The sequence below is a fragment of the Cicer arietinum genome, chromosome 2 (genome assembly GCF_000331145.2).
Source record: "Cicer arietinum cultivar CDC Frontier isolate Library 1 chromosome 2, Cicar.CDCFrontier_v2.0, whole genome shotgun sequence".
Taxonomy (NCBI): Eukaryota; Viridiplantae; Streptophyta; class Magnoliopsida; order Fabales; family Fabaceae; genus Cicer; species Cicer arietinum.
Window position 1 is genome coordinate 51023345 of NC_021161.2, and position 22296 is coordinate 51045640.

Sequence of the window (22296 nt, forward strand, 5' to 3'; positions counted from 1 at the left end):
CGGACAATGGCACAATTGGACAAAAAAAATGTATTTTTTGGGATCTAGCGTATTGGAAAGATAATCTTTTGAGACATAATCTCGATGTTATGCGTATCGAGAAAAATTTCTTTAACAACATATTAAATACTGTGATGAATGTGAAAGGGAAAACAAAAGATAATGATAAAGTTAGAAAAGACATAGGTATATATTGCATACGACCAGATTTGTTATTGGTGGAGCACAACGGTAAGACACTTAAACCTCGTACGAATTACACTTTATCTACTGATGAAGCCAAACCTCGAGTTCGTATCACCAGTTCGAAACAAGAAATCAAACCGAATGATATAAACATTTGTGACTTAAAATGGGATTGAAAAAACAAAATTCATAATTTTATTTTATTTTTTCATAAAATGAAACGTAGATTTCATTGACCAAATGTTTTAGTTGGACAACGGTTGCGTCCAAATATTTTTGTTATTTCATTTTTAATTAAATTATATATTTATGTATACATATTTTTTTTAAATGAGTGGGAATTGAGTTGATCAAAATCAAGTAGAGTCTGAGTTTTAAACAAATAAAATAAAGTTGTCAAATTGTTATTTTTAAAATAGAAGAATTAAAATTATCCAAACTTTGAAGTAAATAATGGATCTAAGTTTAGTCTCTCATAAGAAGTTATAAGCCTTCTCTATGAAAGAAAAAAATAAGGTATACGCCTTTGTTTGGTTTGGTGGTGGAAACCTTTTCTCACGTTCCAAATCGGGTTCAACGTGAAAAACACAGTTTCAAAATCGTAGAGATTTGAAAATGTACAACGATACAAACACATGCTAAATAATATGAAATGCTTAATTTTTTTATAACAAAAATTAATTTTTGATACAAAACTTTTTATATTCACAATCACTCACATTACATTTAACTCTCATTCTTTCAATCCCTTAACACTTTATAATCATCCACACAAACATATGTAGAGTCAGGTACTCAGAGGCATTTCCTTTGGAGGGTTCATATTGTTCATTTCCTCTTACTCGTCCATTTATTATGTTTTCTATTAATTTGCTTCTTTTCATGGACGCACTCCCTCATATCTAAGGCGCTTCCTCTGATCGTGGACGCTTTCTCTAATCTTAGACGTTTCCTCTAATTCTGAGTGTTTCCTTTAATTATGGATCTAATTCTTTTGTTTTTCTTCTAATTTATTTTTAGCACACTCAATTAAATTATTAATACATTAAATTATATCTGCAAAATACATTAACTTATTTTTCTTCTAATACATTAATTTATTTTCTTCTAATTTATTTTTAGCACACTCAATTAATTTATTTAGGCATTTAAAAATATTATTAAAAAAAATAATTAACTTGTTGACTTGAAATTGATTTATACCAAAAACTTTTATGTTTCCAGCTCAACATATGATAGTGGAGGAGATGAAAGTATGATAAAAAAATTTCTAACTCGAAACAAATTCATATTATTTAAAATAAAAAAAAATAAAAAATTGGGAAACGATTTTATGTTTATAAAATTGAGGTTAGTTACCGCTAAACTAACACATCAATTTCAAAGTCTAATTCAATTTTTAGTCCACCATCTGCTAAGTATCTCTAACGCTAACCACAACTTTAATTTATATATTAATATTATATTTATATTTAATTTTATTATAATTTAAAATATTAATTTATATATTTTAATTAATATTATTATACATTATTTTCATTTAAATTTAAAATAAAATTGAACTTAAAATTCTAAAACAATAATTAAAAAAATAACAATAATAAAATTATTATTATTAATAAATTAAAAAGAAGTTAACGGTTATAAATTAATAAAAAAGTAACATAATAAATTGATTATTATTAATAAATTAATAAAAAAGATAACGATTATAAATTTATTATTATTAAATTATGAAAGTATCGTTGAGAATTGATGACAGTTCAGTACAATAATAAATTCACCAAAAAAATTAATTTTACATAACCGGCAGACGAACATATATTGAAGATATTCTTATAATTAAAGTGAGTCATAGAAAAATCTTCCAAAATTACCAGATATTTTGAAATAGAGCTGTTTCATATTATATTTTTAATTTTGTATACCATATGCAACAATGTGTGTTAATATATCATTGAAAAATATTTAATTATATATCATACAACAACCTTTAACAACCTTTATATGTTAAAATACTTTAATCCATCTACACCGATGCCATGTTGAATTAAATTTCCAAATACAAGTAATAATAAAAAAAAAACATATTTTAAGAGAAATATGTATTAATTGTAATTTAAATTTAAAATTATTTATATAGCAAACAACTACATACTTTATATTAGTTTTTTTTGTCTTAAAAAAGAGATGATATCATCATAATTAACTCACACAAATGCGATGTCTTAAATTTAAACTTATAACACAAAACAATCAACTTAACGATATCAATATTTAATAATTAAATTATAACATAAGATCAAATTTCTATACTAGTTTTACCAAAAGTAAACTTCTACTGATGTCAGAAACCAATTTGTAATTTAATAAATGAAATAATTAATTTGAAAAATCTGTATCTAAATATTTAATATGAATTAAACTCCTCTAAAGTAATTGAATAGAATAAATGTCAATACTCCACAATCTTTTCAATTTGTCGAAGTCAATTGGTTATTGGTACACTTTATAACAAAAGCGTAGGAGAGTGCTTATTAAGAAGTAAAATTACAAATATTAAGAAGTCAATATATCAATGTAAAATTATTTTATATAGTCAATTAATTACAAATTTTCAATCCATCAAATAAAAAATTAAAATAAAGAAGTTATGTCATTGTTTATATGTTGGTAATTAAAAATTAATTGTGAATATAAAATAATTTTACGGTATACAATCTCTTAGTTTCAAATGATATTTTAAAGCACATATGTAAGTCAATTCTTTCTAATAAAGAAAAAAAAATCTTCTTTGAAACAAATAAAGAAATAATCCATTTCAAACAAATAAAAATTATCAAAGATTAATAAAATAAAGAAAGAATAAAACACAACTTTTGGAAATTATACATAACAAGTATTATCACATTATTCTGTCAAAACAGATTAATACTTTCTAATAAACAAAAAAATCTTATTTGAAACAAATAAAGAATGAATCTTTTCAAAAAAGAAAAACAGTATAAAAAATTAAAGAAATAAAGAAAGAGTCAAACACAACTTTTGGGAATTTAAAACAACAAATATTATCACATTTTTCTATTGAAAAGTTAATGCTTTTTAATAGAGAAAAAATATACTTGGAAACAAATAAAGAAATAATCTGTTAAAAAAAATATAATCACATTATAATCTGCCATAGGCAGAGCCATGATAATTAATCTAACATTAATAATTCATTTTTCTCTTCTATATATATTGTCAAAATCTTAAGCATTAGCATAAGCATAAGCATAACAACGAATACAATGAATTCATATCAAGTTCGTCTTCCACTACTTATTTCATTTTTTTACTTTTACTATCAAATAGCTATCGCAACCACAACTGCACCAGCACCCGCCCCCGCATGTATGTGAAAATCTTTACTTTTATTTTTTTTAACTTAATTTCTTCTGTTGATATTAATGTAATGTATTTTATTTTGATAAAATATTATAAACTTTGTTCGCATGTTATCTAATTTGCAAATAATATACAGATAATTCAAGTGGATTTAGTGCTTTGCAAAAACACGTTTCTTTTTTTGATAGAAATCATGATGGCATCGTTTATCCAAAGGAAACTTTCCAAGGTTAGTTTTTTTATAGGGTCTTTTTTTTCAATACCTTCTTTTTAAAAATAAAACACTAAAATACCCCCATTTGAAAAAAATATACTAAAATGCCCAATTTTTTAAAAATTAAATGGGAAGTCGCCATTTGGAACTCGGACTTCCTTAAAGAAGTCGCCATTCCAAATGACGCCTTGTAAGTAAAAAAAAAAAATGGGACATTTTGATATATTTTTTTTAAATTGGGGTATTCTAGTGTTTTTTTTTTAAAAAAGAGGATATTGAAAAAAAAACCTTTTTTATACATTGCACCTTAAAAAAATAATAATAATAATAATAAATAATAATAATGGATGGTTCAATGATAACAGGATTTAGAGCGATAGGTTGTGGAGTTGCCTTATCGACAGCTGCTTCGGCTTTCATTCATGCCGGTCTTAGCCAAAAAACACGTCCCGTAATTTTCTCTCTTTTTCCTTTTTTATTTTTATTTTTTCTCATTAATTTCTTTTTAATTTTGAGACATATAACTTATATTTAAATTTTAATGATGGTGTAGGGAGAGCCTCCTTCTATTTTGTTACCAATAGTAGTTGCAAACATCAAATTAGCAATACATGGAAGTGACTCCGGTGCCTATAATGCTGAAGGAGGGTAATAACTACATTCCAATATTCTTATTCTAATTTCTTTTTATCTTTTATTCTTCAAACTAAATAATTAAACTTAATGTTATTTCCTTCCAAAACATTATGGCAGATACTACCTAAATGAGTTGAGAGTCATTTGAAATTTTTAATTTTTTTGTTCAAAGCCTTATAGTTGTCAATGGTGGATAATTTTTTAAAGTTATAATAATTGGACTGTGAATTTTAGGTTTGTGGCTTCAAAATTTGAAGAAATTTTCAGCAAGCATGCAAAACAACATCCAAATGCTTTAACTTCTGATGAATTGAAGGAGATGCTTAAGTCAAATAGAGAGCCTAAGGATTTCAAAGGATGGTAAGTTTTTTTATATTAACAACAAATTTTAGTATTTCATTTATGATTAATTATTTATTGATCAATATATCACACTTTATTTGTATAATAAATTATTTTAATTTGATACTCAGGCTTGCAGCTGAATCAGAATGGAAGATATTATTTGATCTATGCAAGGATAACAATGGTTTACTCCAAAAAGACATCGTATATTCTGTTTATGATGGAAGTTTGTTTGAACGTCTCGAAAAGGAACACTCCAAAACCAAGAATAATGTATAAATATGATTTCTATTGTGATAATTGAGAAAATCACGATTTCCATTTATTTGTGATATTAATAAATTATTAAATATGATTTCTATACGTCTTTACAATTAAATTGTGATATCTATGAAATTTGATTACCTGAGATGTACCTTTATTGTATACATAATAAATATCGAGAATTCGCAAATACAATTTTTAGAAATCTCAGAGTTATTATTTTTATTTTTTTAAATTGTTTTATTTGATATTTCTGATATATTTCACGAATTTGTATCCTATGAAAATCTAAGTAAATAAGAAAGGTGAAATAGTTTTTTGGAATATTAATAGAGATGTTGATGATTAACATTAAAATGTTTACTACTAATTGAAAAAATTATATCTTAGTGAACAACACTTCAAAACTATATTTTTTTTATGGATGAGACAATTAAAAATTCTTTTAAATTGTTAGTTATTGAATAAAATCAATATTTAAATTCTTTTAATGATTTTATTTATATTCTAACATGTAAATGAAAATATATTATAAAAATTATGATAATTATCATTGTATAAAAATTATGATAATTATCATTGTATAAATATATTTTAAATTTCAAAAATTTCATGTTATTATTAAGTCATAAATAATTAATGTACTTTGATATCATTTCTAAAGTTTTTAAACATACATCCATTTGGCTGGGAAACACTTCACCAAATAATAATAAAAAAACCATTTAATAAATGCGGTATGTATTATAGATAAACCCTTTCTATTAAGCTGGATTAGTTTTCAACTTTTTTCATAAATTTTTAGGTTTAAATGTACTTTTTAGCTTTTAAATTTGTTGAATTGTGTGATTTTGACCTCTATTATTATTGTCAACTTAGGTTAGTCAATTGGCTGATCTTACACAAAATAATAGGGAGATCGATAAATATTAATTAAAATATTATAATTAAAATTTATATAATTTTTTTTAAAATTTTATACAATTCATACATAGTCGACAAGTTGGAAAAGTTAGAGCTTTAATTCCCAATAACTGTTATTATTATTGTTATATATATATATATATATATATATATATATATCTTGTTGGAGTTGATGGAATTTTGCAATTTTTTGGAGTTGAAGGTTTTCTTCAATTGAGTCTTTTATCTCTTGGAAATTGTCAGGACCAACTATTTGTTGGCTTGCAAACCATTTTTGAATTGGGCTTTGCGCTTCATCTTTTTCAAAAGCTTCTACCCAAGATCGGATGAGTTTTGCAGATGAGATAGGTTTTGGGGTTTCTTGTGGTTGGTCCTTCTGGACCTCAATTCTTTTATATGCTAAAAATGGCCAGTTTCACTCAATTCACAAAATAAAGGAATTCACAAACTAACATCTGTGAGTAATTTTTCGTAAGTATACAAATGATTTCTTATAGTGAGCATATTGACGGGCAACAATCGAGAGAGATTATAAAATGGAATTGCGAAGGCAAAGTCTAAGAAAACGACCCTTCGGGTATGAGACCGCAAATAAGAGAGAGCATAGGGAGAGCATTGTAAAGCAAAAGAAGAGAGAAACATAAAGAATTATTACTAAACTAACCATTTAAGAATTATTAATATTATTTAATTTTTTCAAATAGCTGATATCTCAATTATACTGACTAACTTGGACTCTGATATTTTGTAAAAAAACAAAAGATGAAGGTTTACATCAACAATGTGAGTGTTTTAGAGATTCCCTAAAGTTAATAGAAATAATTTGAAATAGAACCGTTTCATATTATATTTTTAATTTTGTATATCATATACAACCAAAATGTCATTGAAAAATATTAAATTATATATTATACAACAATTTTTACACTTTATATGTTAAAATATTGTATAAGACCAACTACTATATTAAAGAGATAATCGTAATTTTAATCCATATACCTTAAAAAAATTCACGAGCTTGTTTAAATTTTAATTATATAATATTAGTCTCTTAAATGAAATTGAAACTAACGTTTTAAAGTTGATGTAACATTTTTTTAGCATGGTGTGGCCCTTATAAATTTGTAACACCGATGCCACGTAAAATTAAATTTATAAATCATATTTTAAAACAAATATATATTAATAATAATTTATATTTAAAATTATTTATTAATTTATATAGCAAACAACCTATTTCGTGTAATTTGCTGACTTTTCTGCTAGTTTTTTTAGCTCAAAAGATTTATTAAGTCAATATATAATATGAGATTAAAGAACATCTATAACTAATCACAATTTTTCAATATATCAAATAAAAAATTGAAAAAAAAGGAATTAATGTTGTTGTTTATGTGTTAGTAAATTATTATTAATTGTCAATATAAAATAACTTTACAATATATAATCTTTTTATTTTATATATTTTAATTTTTTTTTGCATATTTGTTATATGTGATTAATTTGATTTTGGATTTTTTAAAGAATTAATTTATTTTAATAGCAGAAAAAACTTTAATAAATATAGATGAAAATGAAAAATAGTAATAAGGAAAAACTTCTTGTCAAAGTATTTTTGACTGCAAATTCTTGTTAAAGTATTTTTTATTGCAATTTTTTTTAAAGCACGTTCAAGTTAATGTTTTCTAATGTTTCAAAAAAAGAAAAAACAGAATTAAAGATTAATAAAATAAATAATGAATAAAACATAACTTTTGGGAATTATACATAATAAAATTATCACATTATTCTGTTAAAAAAATTAATGCTAACTAATAAAGAAAAAATCTTCTTTGAAACAAATAAATAATGAATCTGTTTTTAAAAAGAAAAAACAGTATCAAAGGTTAATAAAATAAAGACAGAAAAAATACAATTTTTTTGAATTATATATATATAACAAATATTGTCAAATTATTCGGTTAAAAAAATTAATATATGCTATATTCTAGAGAAAAAATCTTCTTTATAATATGTTTCAAAAAAGAAAAAACAGTATGCAAAATTAAGGAAATAAAGAAAGAGTAAAATACAACTTTTAGGAATTATATATAACAAATATTATCATCTGATTGTGTTTACAAAAATAATACTTCCTAATATAAAGAAAAAAAATCTTATTCGAAACAAATAGAAAAGAATTTGTTTAAAAAACAGTATCAAAGATTAATTAAAAAAAGTAAGAGTCAAACATCACTTTTGAGAATTATACATAATAAGTATATTATCACATTATTGTGTTATTAACATATAATCATATTATAATCTACCATAGGCAGAGATATAATAATTAATCAGCATTAATAATTCAATTTTCTCTTCTCTATATATATTGTCAAAATCTTAAGCATTAGCATAAGCATAACAATGAATACAATGAATTCATTTCAAATTCGTCTTCCACTACTTATTTCATTTTTCTACATTTTCTTAGCTATCGCAACCGCACGTATGTGAAAATCTTTATTTTTATGTTTTTCGTATTCTTTTTAATTTAATTTCTTCGGTTGATATTAATTTAATGTATTTTATTTTGATAAAATATTATAAACTTTGTTTGTATGTTAACTAATTTGCAAACAATATGCAGAGAATTCAAGTGGACTTAGTGTTCTCCAAAAACACGTTTCATTTTTTGATAGGAACCACGATGGCATCATCTATCCAAAAGAAACTTTTGAAGGTTAATTTTATTTATTTATTTATGTATCATAGTTAATTCATACAACAATTTTTTTTATTATATTTTCAAACTTCACAATTAATATTTTTTAATTTCAATAAAAATCTAAACCTTCATTTACACTAAGTAGATTTTCATGGTCTAATATGACGGATTCAAGTAGATACACTTGGATGTAGATTATTTTGTTATCTCTATATTAAATTGATATTTAATGTATATAGTAACCTTTTTTTATGTATTGTACCTTCAAAAAAATCACAAAAAACCGATGTGAATCTGATTAAACACTTTTTCAGTGTTGTTAATGATATGTCCTATTTATACTCTTTATCTTATTTTCCCTAACAAAAAACTATTTGTTCAGTTTATTTTTTTTTTTTGCAAATTTAATTTTTATAAAAGTTTAAAGTACTTAAATCCGTGAATATATATTGCCATGTAAACTACTCTTTTAAGTATTTTTTAAAATTATTTGTATAAAATTTTAAAGAATTAAATTTTATATAATATAAATATAAAAATTATATTATCAATTTTACAGCTATTTATAAAAGTAGTTTTTAAAAATAATTTTATCAAAAATTAAATATTTTTATTAATTTATTACGATTAATTGACAATATAAAACTTTGATAATGAATAGGATTTAGAGCGATAGGTTGTGGAGTTGCATTATCAACAACTGCTTCGGCTTTTATTCATGCCGGTCTTAGCCAAAAAACTCGTCCGGTATATTTCTCTCTCATTTTCTTAATTTACTATTTATTCTTATTAATTTATTTTTACATTTTATTTAAATTAAAAAAAAAATATTATCAATGCCTACTTGTTAATTATGTAAAAAATACGATATCTAACAAGTATTCACTCATAATTTATATAGGGAAAGGCTCCTTCTCCTTTGCTACCAATAGAAATTGTAAACATCAAATTATCAATCCATGGAAGTGACTCCGGTGTCTATGATAGTGAAGGAGGGTAATAATTACTTTTCATTATTATTATTATTATTATTATTATTATTATTATTATTATTATTATTATTATTATTATTATTGTTATTATTTCTTTTTAAAAGATATAATAATTACATCATACATGATTTTAGGTTTGTGGCTTCAAAATTTGAAGAAATTTTCAGCAAGCATGCAAAACAACATCCAAATGCTTTGACGTCTGATGAATTGAAGGAGATGCTGACGGCAAATAGAGAGCCAAAGGATTTCAAAGGATGGTAAGTTTTTTTACATTAACGAAAAAAAATTAAATTTTAGTATTTCATTTATGTTGTGTATTAGAATCACCCATATATTTATTGATTAATTATTTAATGATCAATATATCACACATTCTTTATAATAAATTGTTGTAATTTGATGTTCAGGCTTGCAGCCGAATCAGAATGGAAGATATTATATGATCTATGCAAAGATAAGGAAGGTTTACTCCAAAAAGATATCGTATATTCTGTTTACGATGGAAGTTTGTTTGAACGTCTCGAAAAGGAACACTCAAAAACTAAAAATAATAAGTAAATATGATTTTTGTTGTAATATTAATAATAAATAAATATTATTAAATATGTTTTTCATACGTGTTTACAATTAAATTGTGAAATTAATAATAAATATAATTTCCGTGTGAATTTGTATTTCTTTTAAAGACTTTTATTTATACATTATAAATTAGATTGTGATATTACTATGAGTCTTTTGTGAACGTGGATATATAGTAAGGAATATATAGTGTGGTAGTTATCTCTATTACATTTTAGATGAGAACATAGATAATATAGTGTTAGAAATCGTATAATTTTTTTTTCTTTTGTTTCTCTCAATTAGTATCTTTTTATGCAATATTAATCCTAATTATATACATTATATTCTTTAAACTTCAATCATAATTTTAAAAACGAACGATGATACCAACACCTGCTAAAAAATGAAATGCATAATTATTTTTATAATAAAAATTATTTTGAAAAAGAGATTAATTTTTTTTGTAAAACTTTTTGTTTGACAACCAATCTCAAACTTCCATCTATAATACTTTTAATGTAAATAAAAAATTAAAGTCAAATAATTTTTATATTATAAAGATTGTGATTTGTTTGAAAGAAATATTTTATTCTCAAACTTCCATCTATAATACCTTACTTCCACTATAATTCTTACTACTATAGATCTATCTCAGCTACATACTCCTTTACTTACAAAAATTAAATTTGGATCAACTTCTCAATAATGAATAAATATTAGGAGATAATACAACATATTTTCATGATTGTTACACAAAATCACTTGTATTTTTAATACTGTCTTAGGTACTTAAAACTAGTCCTGGATATTGTAACACTTTCCTTATCATAATTTCTTTGAATCTCTGTCTTTCTTATCTTTAATACAAACTTTGCAATTTCTTACTTATTATAAAAACTTCACACATTGTTATACTCTTACTGAATCAAATTGAATCTCTCTCTCTCACATGAAACATTGCAACATACATTTTCTCCATTGAACAATAATTCAATGAAACAACACAGTGAGCACACCCAAAAAAAAAAAACAATCAAAACAAAACTAAAATGTTCAAAATAAAAATCAAAGACAACTATTGAAACAACATAAATGAAGAATAAATAAGAGAAAAAACCAATGCTATTGATTACACAAATGCAGATAAAAAGAAATCAGCAAGCATGAATATAAATACAGAGATAAACAAAAGCCAAATTACACAAAACTTCAAAAAAATACAGCAAAACAATCAAAAGTAGAGTACTAATAATGGTAGAAATAAAATACATGGGAAAAGCATGAACTCACTCAAAAGGTTATCAGACAATCAAAATCATCAACCAAAATAATGAAGATGAACCAAAATGGTGAAACCGCGAAAGCCAAGAGAGAAGAGGTGACTCACGAAGAGAGAAAACGAGGTGCGATCGTTGTGCGAAGAGAGAAGACGAAGTGCGATCGTTGTGCGAAGAGAGAAGAGACGACTTTTCTATTTGCGGCGGCGGCGAACGGCGGTGGCCATAAGCTTCATTTCAATTTTAGGGTTTTGAGCCTGATTTTAGAGTTTTGAGATTTTGGTAGAATCAAAACTAAATTTGGTTACAGGGCACCTATTTTCTTTAAAATCAGTTCAGTTAAAAAAACTGATTTTAAAATAAAGTTTGGTTTTTAATTTTTTTGAACCGGTTTAGTTTAAAAGTGATTTGGTTCGGTTCAGTTCTATAAATCAGTTCAATTTTTGGTTTTTTTCCCATCCCTAATACTCACACTACATATCAGCGAAATACTTTTGAAAAACTATAATAGATGGACCATGATGATAATATTTGAAAATTTCCAAAATTTTCAACATCCATTAAACTTACATATTTATTATTAAAGATTTTAACACGTGAATGGACTATAATTAATGATAATATCAATAAAAAATAATAATTTTGACGTTCAATAACTTAGATATTCATTATTGAAGATTTTAACATTATAAAAATCACATTTTTTTTATAAAATAATATATCTTTTAAAAATACTTTTTATGAAGAATTTTTCAAAATTGCTTTTCATTTTAATCATTATTTGAAATTTCATTATTCAAAGAAATTATAACAAATAAATAAAATACTTTAAATGATATTTTAAGATAAATAATTTAAATCAATTTTTTATTTTTAAATTTTATTTTTAAAATTATTTTTTAAAAATATTATAAAAAAAATTAGAAAATACTTAAAAATCAAATTTTAAAAAATCTTAAACAAACATATTCAATAATATTTTAATTTATTTATAGAATTTAGACTTTTTTATGTTTCACTCGACATTTTGCATAGGAATTTTATTTGATGCACTAGCTAGTGCAAATAGTTGACAAATATTTGCACTAAATTCTATGTTTGTTTTTTCGATAGAAAAAGAGAAATCAAGAAATTGGAATTTATAATACAAAAAAAAAGAAGTTTAGAACCCTTGGTTTGTTTGGTCAAAATATGAGAGGAGGAGTGTTCTCCTATATTTTTTCTGTCGACAATATACGCAACTGCCGTTCCAAAGTTTATTCTAAAATAAATATAAAGAGGCATTTTTCAGATAAATTTGTGCCAATACATCTCTTCAAAACTCATAATTGTAATTGAAAAAACATAAAGATTAAAAAATTGTGTATCTTTCGTGTTGAAGAAGGACTTCAATTGGTTACCATTCAACCCTCAAAGTTTAGTCCATCGAGTGGGAGGTTGCATTACTAACCATTTAATCTTGCTCGATTCTCTCTCAACCCTTTTTTTGTAGCCTCCACGCGACTCGTTGGTTTCTCGTACTCTCTTTTCTCATGTCCATTATGCACTCTCCCTCATCTACGACCAACCTCGTTGTACGTATCTCAGCTTATTCGTCCCATTTCGTAGTCGCATCGGTCAACCGCCAACGTCACTTCTTGGTATTGGTTCTCATACTATCTCAATATGTTTCTTATATTTTTCAGGTTTTTACTCATTTTCTCTTCTACTGTTTGTTAATTGTGAATTATTTTAATTTAAGATTGTGAACTAGTAGTGTGTGAATTGTATTTGGGACTTTGTGAATTGTGAACGGTTTTAGTGTGAGAATTGAGATTGTGAACTTTAGTGCGTGAATTGTAACTTTGTGATTGTGAATTGTTTATTATTTTTCTAATTAGTGTAGCATGGATAAGGGATTATGAATTTGTGAAGTGTTTTACTTTGTGAATGTGAGTTGTAACCGTGAGAGTTGCGAATTGTATGTCTGAATACGCTCTGTAGTTAATTTGTATATTTTTTTTAGGAGTGATATAATGTTTAAATATAAAAAAATTGATACATTTTTCAAGATAAAAGTTTTGTATCAAAAATTAATTTTTGTTATAAAAAAATTAAGCATTTCATATTATTTAGCATGTGTTTGTATCGTTGTACATTTTCAAATTTCTACGATTTTGAAACCGTGTTTTTCACATTGAACCCGATTTGGAATGTGAGAAAAGATTTCCACCACCAAACCAAACAAAGGCGTATACCTTTTGTTTTACTTTCTTAGAGAAGGCTTATAACTTCTTATGAGAGACTAAACTTAGATCCACTTTTTACTTCAAAGTTTAGGTAATTTTGATTCTTCTATTTAAAAATAACAATTTTGACAACTTTATTTTATTTGTTTAAAACTCAGACTCTACTTGATTTTGATCAAGTCAATGTCCACTCATTTAAAAAAATATGTATGCATAAATATATAATTTAATTAAAAATTAAACAACAAAAATATTTGGACGCAATTGTTGTCCAACTAAAACATTTGGTCAATGAAATCTAAGTTTTATTTTATGAAAAAAAAAATTATGAATTTAGTTTTTTCAATCCCATTTTAAGTCACAAACGTTTATATCATTCGATTTGATTTCTTGTTTTGGATACGAACTCGGGACCTCACTGTATAAATTTACAATAGTATTTAATATTTCTTCTACGATGTATAAGTTTACAATAGTATTTAATATTTACTCGAGAACTTGACCATCTCTAATAATGAATATATAACTTATTAAATGTTAAAATTACTTATTTTATTCGATATAAAATGAGTATAATACAACTTTTATCAATTTTAAGAAAGAAAAAAACTTAAATAATCATACCCAATATAAGAAAGGAAAAAACTAAGGTTCATTTTTTTAGGTGTTTTTTGTATGGTTAAAATACATCTTTTGTATAACAAAATTTGATGAATTTATGAATTTGATAACATCACGATCATGGTTGATTAAATGAAAAATCATATAAAAATACATAAAAGACATACACTAAGGTTTGTCCTATATGAAAAAGCCACCTAAAACTATGGTTGGTAGATCTTTGCAAAATCTAGACGAGTGCAAAGAGTTGATGGTTTGTTCTAAAAGACAACGCTGCACCTTTTGGTTAACTTTCAAATTATTTTCTTATGCAAGCTTGTTCCATCCAATTGTAATATTGTAGACTAAGTTTGGATCCATGAACCTTCTCGTATGCCATCCCAAACTTTAAGGTTAGAATCCAACACAAACACAATCATTCTTAAATAGTATATCTTTTGACGCACCTTCAATGATGATTCCTCCATTGGTGTAATAAAATCCTCATTAATCTTTCTCTTTGGAATGGCAAGACGATCTTTTTTCGGGTTCATATCACTTAGTGTTAGTTTCTTTTGAATCACCAACTTTATCTTACTACCTTCCATTCTCTCAATTATTTCTCTAAATTCAAGTGACATCTTAGGTTGAACTTCTTGTTCTTAGTTATCAGTGGCGTTATCATTGGGCCGACAACGCTGACCATCATTATTTGTATCAAGAATTCGAAAATCAACTATGAGTGGTCGGTTAATTTTTTTTTTCTTCACTATCGTTTTCCTAACACCTTCTTTGCGACGTGTACTTGATTCAAGTACGCAAAAATTTGTTCTGTTTGTTTGGTTACTTCTTATTTTCTTGATTGGAGGTAACTTTTGATTATTAGCATAGAAATTATCTTGCTAACACAACAATGCTTCAACTCTCACACACTTATCTCCCACTGATCCTAATAAACTAGTAAAGAAGGTGAGTTCTAACTATTGGCAATATATAGTTTTCTTGTATGGTTTGAAGTCTAAACATTGACACATTAAAAGTGGATAGTTAATAATTTAAATGCTATCATTGATTGATATTCACGTGGATCGCAGTTTTTTAGATGACAATATTAAAGGTAGTGGCCACTCGCAGTCTTAATAATACACAATCCTCATCGTCAAAAGACATTTTGTGAAAACTATCGTCCTTTTACGTTGAATAGAAGTTTTGGATTGAAGCCTCTTATATATATAATGCACCGCATTCAAATAATCAAAATTATTGAAGATAATTTAAAGAAGTTAATGTATATAATTGTGATTAATATTACATAAAATGATACTAATTAAGAGATTCAACAGGGAAAAAAATGTACCATTTATAAAATGTAACCGTGAGAGTTGTGAATTGTATGTCCGAATACGCTGTGTAGTTAATTTATATATTTTTTTTAGGAGTGATATAATGTTTAAACATAAGAAAATTGATATATTTTTCAAGATAAAAGTTTTCAATAAAGATGAAAATTATGAAATAAATACATTTCATTTGATTGTATGGAGCTCTAAAACTTGTGTGAATTGAAGTTCTAACTTTTTCAATTTATCGACTATGTATAAATTATGTGAAGTTCTAAAAAAAACTATATAAATTTCAATTATAATATTTTAATTAATATTTTTCGCTTCTTCAATAATTTGTACAAGATTTATCATTAGATGTAATAATAAAGACTCAAAATCACACAATTCAAAACTTTAAAGAATAAACAATGTATTTAAGCTTAAAATTTATGAAAATAGTTGAAACCTAATCCAGTTTAATAGAAAGAGTTTATCTATAATCTATTAAATGATTTTTCATTATTTGGTGAAGTGTCTCTCAGCCAAATGGATGTATGTTTAAAAACTTCAGAAATGATACCAAGGTACATTATTCATTTATGAAGCCCGAGTTCGGATACATCAAATTTGTGAAAGTTAAAAAAAAAATTATATATGTTTAGAATACTTATAAAAAAAAATGTATCAACCGTTCTTCATTAAAATCTTTTACTATTTTGTTGGTTTACGTAGATGATATTATTATTGCAGGTAATTCTGAATTAGAGATCAATACGCTTAAAACTTTTTTAAATTCTTCTTTTCAGATTAGAGACCTTGGGGACTTAAAGTTCTTTCTTGAATTGGAGATCTCTCGTTCAAGGGAGGGTATTCACATATGTCAACGTAAATATGTTCTGATACCATAATGAATATTTTCTGAATATACATCATTCTTTTATTAATTGAGAAAGAAATACAATATGAGTATTTATAATAGTCTATCAACAAAATAGTTATAACAACCTAAAAAAATAAAGGCATGATAAAACTAACTAATATAAAACTAACATATATAATTGTGATTAATATTACATAAAATGATACTAATTAAGAAATTGAAAAGGGAAAAAAAATGTATCATTTATAAAATGTAACAAAGATAACTATGACTATATTACTTAAGATCTACGTTCACAAAATTACTAACAATCTAGTCTATAAATAAAAGTATTTACAAGAAATAAAAAAGTGTAGTGAAGCACAAATAAAAATCATATTTATTTATCATTTAGAATAATATCACAATATAATTTTAAGCACGTATGATAATCATATTTAATAAGTGTTAAGTATTATTAATAACACAATTAAATAGAAATCTTAATTATTACAATAGAAATCATATTTAATTAATATTCTTGATTTTGGAGTGTTCCTTTTCGAGACGTTCAAACAAACTTCCATCATAAACACCATATGCAGTATCTTTGTGGAGTAAGCCATTCTTATCTTTGGCTATATCATATAATACCTTCCAGTCTAATTCGGCTTGCACCCTCAGCATCAAATTACAACAATTTATTATAAAGAATGTGTGATATATTGATCAATAAATAATTAATCATAAATGAAATACTAAAATTTGTTGTTAAAAAAAAAAAAACTTACCATCCTTGGAAATCCCTAGGTTCTCTATTTGCCTTCAGCATCTCCTTCAATTCATCATTCGTTAAAGCATTTGCATGTTGTTTTGCATGCTTGCTGAAAATTTCTTCAAATTTTGAAGCCACAAACCTAAAATCATGTATGATGTAATTATTATATCTTTTAAAAAGAAATAATAATAATAATAATAATAATAATAATAATAATAATAATAATAAATTAATAAGTAAATTAGGAAAATGAGAGAGAAATATACCGGACGAGTTTTTTGGCTAGTAGCGGCATGAATTAAAGCCGCAGCCCTTGTTGATGCTGCAACTCCAAAACCCAACGCTCTAAATCCTATTCATTATTAAACTTTTATATTGTCAATCAATCGTAATAAATTAATAAATAACTGTAAAATTCATGTCATAAATTTTTATATATTTATATTTTATAAAAAAATATATTTTTTAAAATGTTATACAAAATGATTTTAAAATATACTTATAATAGTAGTTTACATGGCGATATATATTCACATATTTAAGTACTTTAAACTTTTAATATTAATTGTGAAATTTAAAAATATAATTAAAAAAATTGTTATAGAAATTAACTATGGTACGACGAAAAAAAAAAAAACTAACCTTCAAAAGTTTCTTTTGGATAAATGATTCCATCGTGGTTCCTATCAAAATATGCAACGTGTTTTTGCAAAACACTGTATCCACTTGAATTATCTGCATATTGTTTGTATATTAGTTAACATGCCAACAAAGTTTATCATATTTTGGCAATATTGTTTGCAAATTAGTTAACATATGAACAAAGTTTATTATATTTTGTTAAAATAAAATACATTATATTAATATCAACAAAAGAAATTAAATTAAAAAGAATACGAAAAAAAATAAAGGTAAAGATTTTCACATACTTGCGGGTGGAGTTGCAGTTGCAATAACTATTTGATAGAAGACATAGAAAAATGAAATAAGTAGTGGGAGACTAACTTGATATGAATTCATTGTTATGTTTGTGGTTATGCTTAAAGATTTTTTGACAGTATATATAGAGAAGAGAAAATTGAATTATTAATGCTGATTTATTATCATGGCTCTGCCTATGGTAGATTATAATATGATTAGATTTTAATAACACAATAATGTGATAATACTTGTTATGTATAATTCTCAAAAGTGATGTTTGACTCTTACTTTTTTTAATTAATCTTTCATACTGTTTCTTTAAATAATTTCTTTCTCTATTTGTTTCGAATAAGATTTTTTTCATTATTAGAAGTATTATTTTTGTTAACACAATAATATGATAATGTTTGTTATATATAATTCCCAAAAGTTGTATTTTACTCTTTCTTTATTTCATTAATATATCTTGTATACTGTTTTTTTTTTTTTTAAAGAGATTCTTTTTTTGTTACAAAGAAAATTTTTTCTCTATTAGAAAGCATTAATTTTTTTAACAGAATAATTTGATAATATTTTTTATATATAATTCTAAAAGACGTTTATGTATTTTGTAAATAATGGACCCTTTCCACGCTTCAAAACATCTAACACCTTCACCATCATTTTCCTTATTGGATTTGCAAAAGATAGTATTAGAATTACTGTTAATTCCATCGTCAAAATTGCAAATAACACTACGCCAAAAATGTCATTTAATAGCACTCTTTTTACAACACTTACTAAATACAAGCGCGGTTGTAAATATATTTTTAAAATTACGGAGTCTATCACAACGCTTTTTTGACAAGCGCTGTGACAAAAGCGCTGTTGTAGGGTCATATAGCATTTGCGCATAATGTTATAAGGCTTTTACAACGCTTTTCTAACAAGCGCTGTAAAACGAAGCGCCTTCACGTATTATTTTACAGCGCGTTCACAAGCGCTGTGAAAGACATGCGCTTTCAAATAATTTAACTACCTATTACAACGCTTTTTTCATAAGCGATGTAAAAGACATGCGCTTTCAATCAATTTAACTACCTATTACAGCATTTTTTGCACAAGCGTTGTAAAAGACAGGCGCTTTCAAATAATTTAACTACCTATTACAACGCTTTTTTCACAAGCACTGTAAAAGACATGCACTTTCAATCAATTTAACTACCTATTACAACGCTTTTTGCACAAGCGCTGTAAAAGAGATGCGCTTTCAATCAATTTAACTACCTATTACAACGTTTTTTGAACAAGCGCTGTAAAAGACATGCGCTTTCAAATAATTTAACTACCTATTACAACGCTTTTTTCACAATTACAGCGCTTTTTATGTAAAGCGCTGTAAAACAAGCGCTGTAGTAGGTCATATAACGTTTGCGCATCACGTTATAAGGCTTTTACAGCGCTTGTCAAAAAAGCGCTGTAAACGGAAGCGCTTTCGCGAATCAGTTACAGCGCTTTTTTCACAAGCGCTGTAAAACACATGCGCTTTCATTGAATTTAACTACCTATTACAGCGCTTTTTTCACAAGCGCTGTAAAACACATGCGCTTTCATTGAATTTAACTACCTATTACAGCGCTTTTTTCACAAGCGCTGTAAAACACATGCGCTTTCATTGAATTTAACTACCTATTACAGCGCTTTTTTCACAAGCGCTGTAAAACACATGCGCTTTCATTGAATTTAACTACCTATTACAGCGCTTTTTTCACAAGCGCTGTAAAACACATGCGCTTTCATTGAATTTAACTACCTATTATAGCGCTTTTTTCACAAGCGCTGTAAAATACATCTTTCAAATAATTATATACGTTGGAAACCCTCATATCCTCTACATCTTTCAAATAATTATATACGTTGGGAACCCTAATATCCTCTACGTACTGTGCGGCCATCTACGTTGTCTAAGGTATTTTTTACACATGATCTGTTATGTTTTGAAATTGTCAAAAATTGTCAAAAACTCATACCACATGATCTGTTCTGTTTTGAAATTGTCAAAAATTGTCAAAAACTCATACCACATGATCTGTTCTGTTTTGAAATTGTTAGTTGATATTGGTTTCTTTTTGAAACTTGTTGATATGTTTTGAAAGCTTATTATTTTTGTTACTGCATTTATATAGGTGGTATAATATGGATAGGAAATGGATTTCAGCCAATCGATTGTCAAAAGAGTATGAAATTGGAGTGAAGGAGTTTGTTGAGTTTGCAGTGAAGAATGCAAAAGATCCAAATAGAGTAGTTTGTCCTTGTTTAAAATGTTGTTTTGGAAAACGTGTTAGAGAAGATGAATTAGAAGGACATCTAGTATGTAATGGAATTGATCAAAGCTACACATGTTGGATAAGACATGGTGAGAAAAAAAAAGGAAACATTAATTTTGAGAATAGTTCTACATATGCTTCAACTGATTTCGATACAGATACATATGAGCCGGACCGAGTTGATGAGATTGCAAAAGCAGTTGAAGAAGATCTTCGAGATTGTCCTAAAATGTTTGAAAGTTTGTTGAGTGATGCAGAGAAAGAATTATATAATGGTTGTACTAAATTCACAAGACTGTCAGCGATATTAAAGTTGTACAACTTAAAAGCGAGTAATGGATGGTCTGATAAAAGCTTTACGGAATTATTAACACTCATAAAAGATATGTTGCCAGATGATAATGAACTTCCCAGTCGAACCTACGAGGCTAAACGGATTTTGTGTTCTATTGGAATGAGTTACGAAAGGATTCATGCGTGTCCTAACGATTGCATTTTATTTCGAAACGAATATGAACTACTTAAGGCGTGTCCGAAATGCAATGTCTCTCGATATAAGAAGAAAGAATCTACTCCAGCAAAAGTCGTGTGGTATTTTCCTATAATACCAAGATTTAGGCGCATGTATCGCAGTGAAGAAGATTCAAAACACTTGACATGGCATGCAGATGAAAGAATTAGAGATGGAATGTTTCGACACCCTGCAGATTCCCCACAATGGGCAAAAATTGATCACGAGTATCCTGAATTCGGGATAGAGTCAAGAAATCTAAGACTTGCACTTTCTACTGATGGAATGAATCCACATGGTCTTCAAAGCATCTCACATAGCACGTGGCCTGTGATTTTGGTAATATATAACCTACCTCCATGGTTATGTATGAAGCGTAAGTTTATGATGTTGTCTCTGTTAATTTCTGGACCCAAACAACCGGGGAATGATATCGACGTATACTTGACTCCTTTAATTGAAGATTTAAAAATTCTGTGGGAGACAGGTGTGGAAGTTTATGATGGGTATAGGAAAAAGTGTTTCAATTTGAGGGCTATGTTGTTCGGCACAATTAATGATTTTCCAGCATATGGTAATTTATCAGGATATAGCATTAAAGGTCAGTGTGCATGTCCTATATGTGAAGAGAGTACAAATTGGATGCGGTTGAAACATTGTAAGAAGAATGTGTTTCTTGGACATCGTAGATTTTTACCTTATAGTCATCAGTATCGTGGGTGGAGAAATGCATTCAATGGAAAATCAGAGGAAGGTAAAGCTCCTTTAGCACCGACTGGATATCAAATACTTGAAAAAGTACAAGGTTTGACCAATAAATTTGGCAAACCTTTTGCGGGAGAGCTGGTGAAAACTGGGTGGAAGAAAAAGTCAATTTTCTTTGAATTGCCATATTGGAAGTCATTGTATGTAAGACATTTCCTCGATGTGATGCATATTGAAAAAAATGTATTTGAAAGTGTTATTGGTACGTTACTCAATGTTCCAGGAAAGTCTAAAGATGGCGTCAATGCAAGATTGGACTTGGTCGATATGGGAATAAGAAATGAACTGGCTCCAGTAAAGAAAGGAAATCGCACATATCTACCTCCAGCCGCTCATACTCTATCTAGAAAGGAAAAAATTGTTTTATGTAAATTTCTACACGAAGTTAAAGTTCCAGAAGGATACTCTTCGAACATTAAAAATTTGGTTTGTATGAAAGACCTCAAGTTAAAAGGTTTGAAGACCCATGATTGTCATATTATAATGGAGCATTTGCTACCAATAGGT

The 22296-nt window shown here is 26.3% G+C and overlaps 3 protein-coding genes across 3 annotated transcripts; 2 read left to right on the plus strand and 1 right to left on the minus strand.

Moving 5' to 3' along the window:
• Positions 1-4130: 4130 nt before the first annotated feature.
• LOC101496719 (probable peroxygenase 4) lies at positions 4131-5172 on the plus strand. The gene is made up of 4 exons (XM_027331554.2): positions 4131-4238; positions 4341-4435; positions 4658-4783; positions 4897-5172. Exons 1-4 carry the CDS (start codon positions 4131-4133, stop codon positions 5045-5047), a joined length of 480 nt encoding a protein of 159 aa, XP_027187355.2. The 3' UTR covers positions 5048-5172.
• Positions 5173-8337: 3165 nt separating this feature from the next.
• LOC101497027 (probable peroxygenase 5) lies at positions 8338-10246 on the plus strand. The gene is made up of 6 exons (XM_004491404.4): positions 8338-8444; positions 8586-8678; positions 9325-9410; positions 9565-9659; positions 9790-9915; positions 10066-10246. Exons 1-6 carry the CDS (start codon positions 8363-8365, stop codon positions 10214-10216), a joined length of 633 nt encoding a protein of 210 aa, XP_004491461.3. The 5' UTR covers positions 8338-8362; the 3' UTR covers positions 10217-10246.
• Positions 10247-17036: 6790 nt separating this feature from the next.
• On the minus strand, positions 17037-18306 carry LOC113785513 (probable peroxygenase 5). The gene is made up of 5 exons (XM_027332126.1): positions 18216-18306; positions 17929-18021; positions 17517-17638; positions 17300-17442; positions 17037-17187 (listed from the first exon to the last, which is right to left on the minus strand). The coding sequence occupies exons 1-5, from the start codon at positions 18304-18306 to the stop codon at positions 17037-17039; spliced, it is 600 nt and encodes a 199-aa protein (XP_027187927.1).
• Positions 18307-22296: the final 3990 nt, after the last annotated feature.